General features: G+C 35.9%; 1 protein-coding gene across 1 annotated transcript; it reads left to right on the top strand.

Annotated features, from left to right (window-relative positions):
* Nucleotides 1-32: 32 nt before the first annotated feature.
* LOC107736555 (GTPase IMAP family member 7-like) lies at nucleotides 33-1,429 on the top strand (the record flags this gene model as incomplete). Its single annotated transcript, XM_016547941.1, has 1 exon — nucleotides 33-1,429. A coding segment is annotated over one exon (1,359 nt), but the record flags the coding sequence as incomplete, so codon positions are not given.
* Nucleotides 1,430-1,761: the final 332 nt, after the last annotated feature.

Here is a 1,761-nt window from a genome sequence, read left to right on the forward strand (position 1 = left end):
TTATTTTATTTTATATTTTTTCAGTGCCACAAAAAGGACCAAAAAGAATTTCCACCAACATCCAGGAGATTCCTGTTTCCAATCGTTTATCCAGAAGGATTGTGCTGCTGGGTAAAACTGGTGTTGGGAAGAGTGCATCTGGAAACACAATACTGAGAAAGAAAGAGTTTAAATCTTTAAATGGCACAAATTCAGTGACCCGTAAATCCTCAGAGAAACATGCGACTGTTTCAGGCAGGAACGTGTCTGTAATTGACACTCCTGGATTCTTTGACACACAGATGGCACCTGAGCAGTTCATGATAGAGATAGCGAGAAGTGTTTATTTATCCTGTCCTGGACCACATGCTTTTCTCATTGTGTTTCCTGTGAATAATAGATTCACTGACCAGGAGGTAGAGATTCCTCAGATCATTGAGATGTTGTTTGGAGAAGAAGTGTTAAAATACTCCATCATTCTCTTCACACATGAAGATCAGCTACAAAAAATGTCAGTAGAAAAGCTCATTAATGATAATGAAAATCTAAAAAATATAGTTGATCAGTGTGGAGGCAGATATCATGTCTTCAACAATAGCGATGAGAATAACATAGAGCAGGTGAATGATCTACTGCAGAAGATTGACACAATGATAAAGCAGAATGGAGGAGGATACTACAGTAATGAAATGTTTGAAGATGCTCTGAGATTCAGACAAAAAATGGAGATTGATAGAGCAAGGAAGGAGACAGAGGAGAACATCAGAACAAAGATACAAAGAGAGAATAATGTGAGACAACAACAAGAGGAGAAAAAAAGACAAGAGGAAATGGAGAGAGAGAGGGAAAAAAGAGAGGAGAAAAGCAGAAAGATAAAAGCTCAGAGATCTGAAATAGAAAGACTTAGAGTGGAGCTGCAGAAAGACAAAGAGGAGAGAAATCAAGAAGAGAAAAAAAGACAAGACGAGATTGAACAAATGAGAAAGGAGACAGATGAGAAAAGTGCAAAGATAGAAGCTCAGAGCTCTGAAATAGAAGGACTTACAGTGGAGATGCAGAGAAACAAAGAAGAGAGAAATCAAGGAGAGAAACTAAGACAAGAGGAGCTTGAGAGAATGAGAAAGGAGATGGAGGATAAAACCAGAAAAATAGAAGCTCTGAAATCTGAAATAGAAAAACTTAGTGTGGAGATGCAGAGAGAGAATAATGAGAAACAACAAGAGGAGCACAAAAACACACCAGATTCCGAAGAGACAAGTGGATTTAAGAAATTTTTTTCCAAGTATTGGAAATATTTTTTAAAAGGCATCGCAGTTGGTGCTATAATTGGTGGAGTTGCTGGTGAATTTGTTGGTGGAGTTGTTGGCAGAGTTGTAGCCTTAATTGTTGATAAAAAGCAGGGGCGTCACTAAAGTATGCTGCAAGTATCATGAAAGATAATATCAATACAAACGGCAATGTAGGTTGAGGGTAATGAATTACCGTATATAATGAAGAACTGAATTGAGATATTTGTCTTTAAAGTTTGTCATAAATTCTCCACAATCATTTACCTGTATGTTGTGCAAAATTAAACAACGAATTAGAGATTATTTCATGTGATAAATGTATAGAAAACAATAAATCAGATATTCTTCCACAAGACAAGAAAATACAATCTGTTACAACCGATAAGACTTTTAGACTTTTATGTTTATTTTCCAGTATTTTTCTTTACATCATTTTGTATTGTTTTGACATCAGACATTGTGAATGCATTACTGTAATTGATTTGTACGTATG

This window comes from Sinocyclocheilus rhinocerous, unplaced genomic scaffold (assembly GCF_001515625.1).
Source record: "Sinocyclocheilus rhinocerous isolate Xijiao unplaced genomic scaffold, SAMN03320098_v1.1 C36780660, whole genome shotgun sequence".
NCBI classification, from domain to species: Eukaryota; Metazoa; Chordata; class Actinopteri; order Cypriniformes; family Cyprinidae; genus Sinocyclocheilus; species Sinocyclocheilus rhinocerous.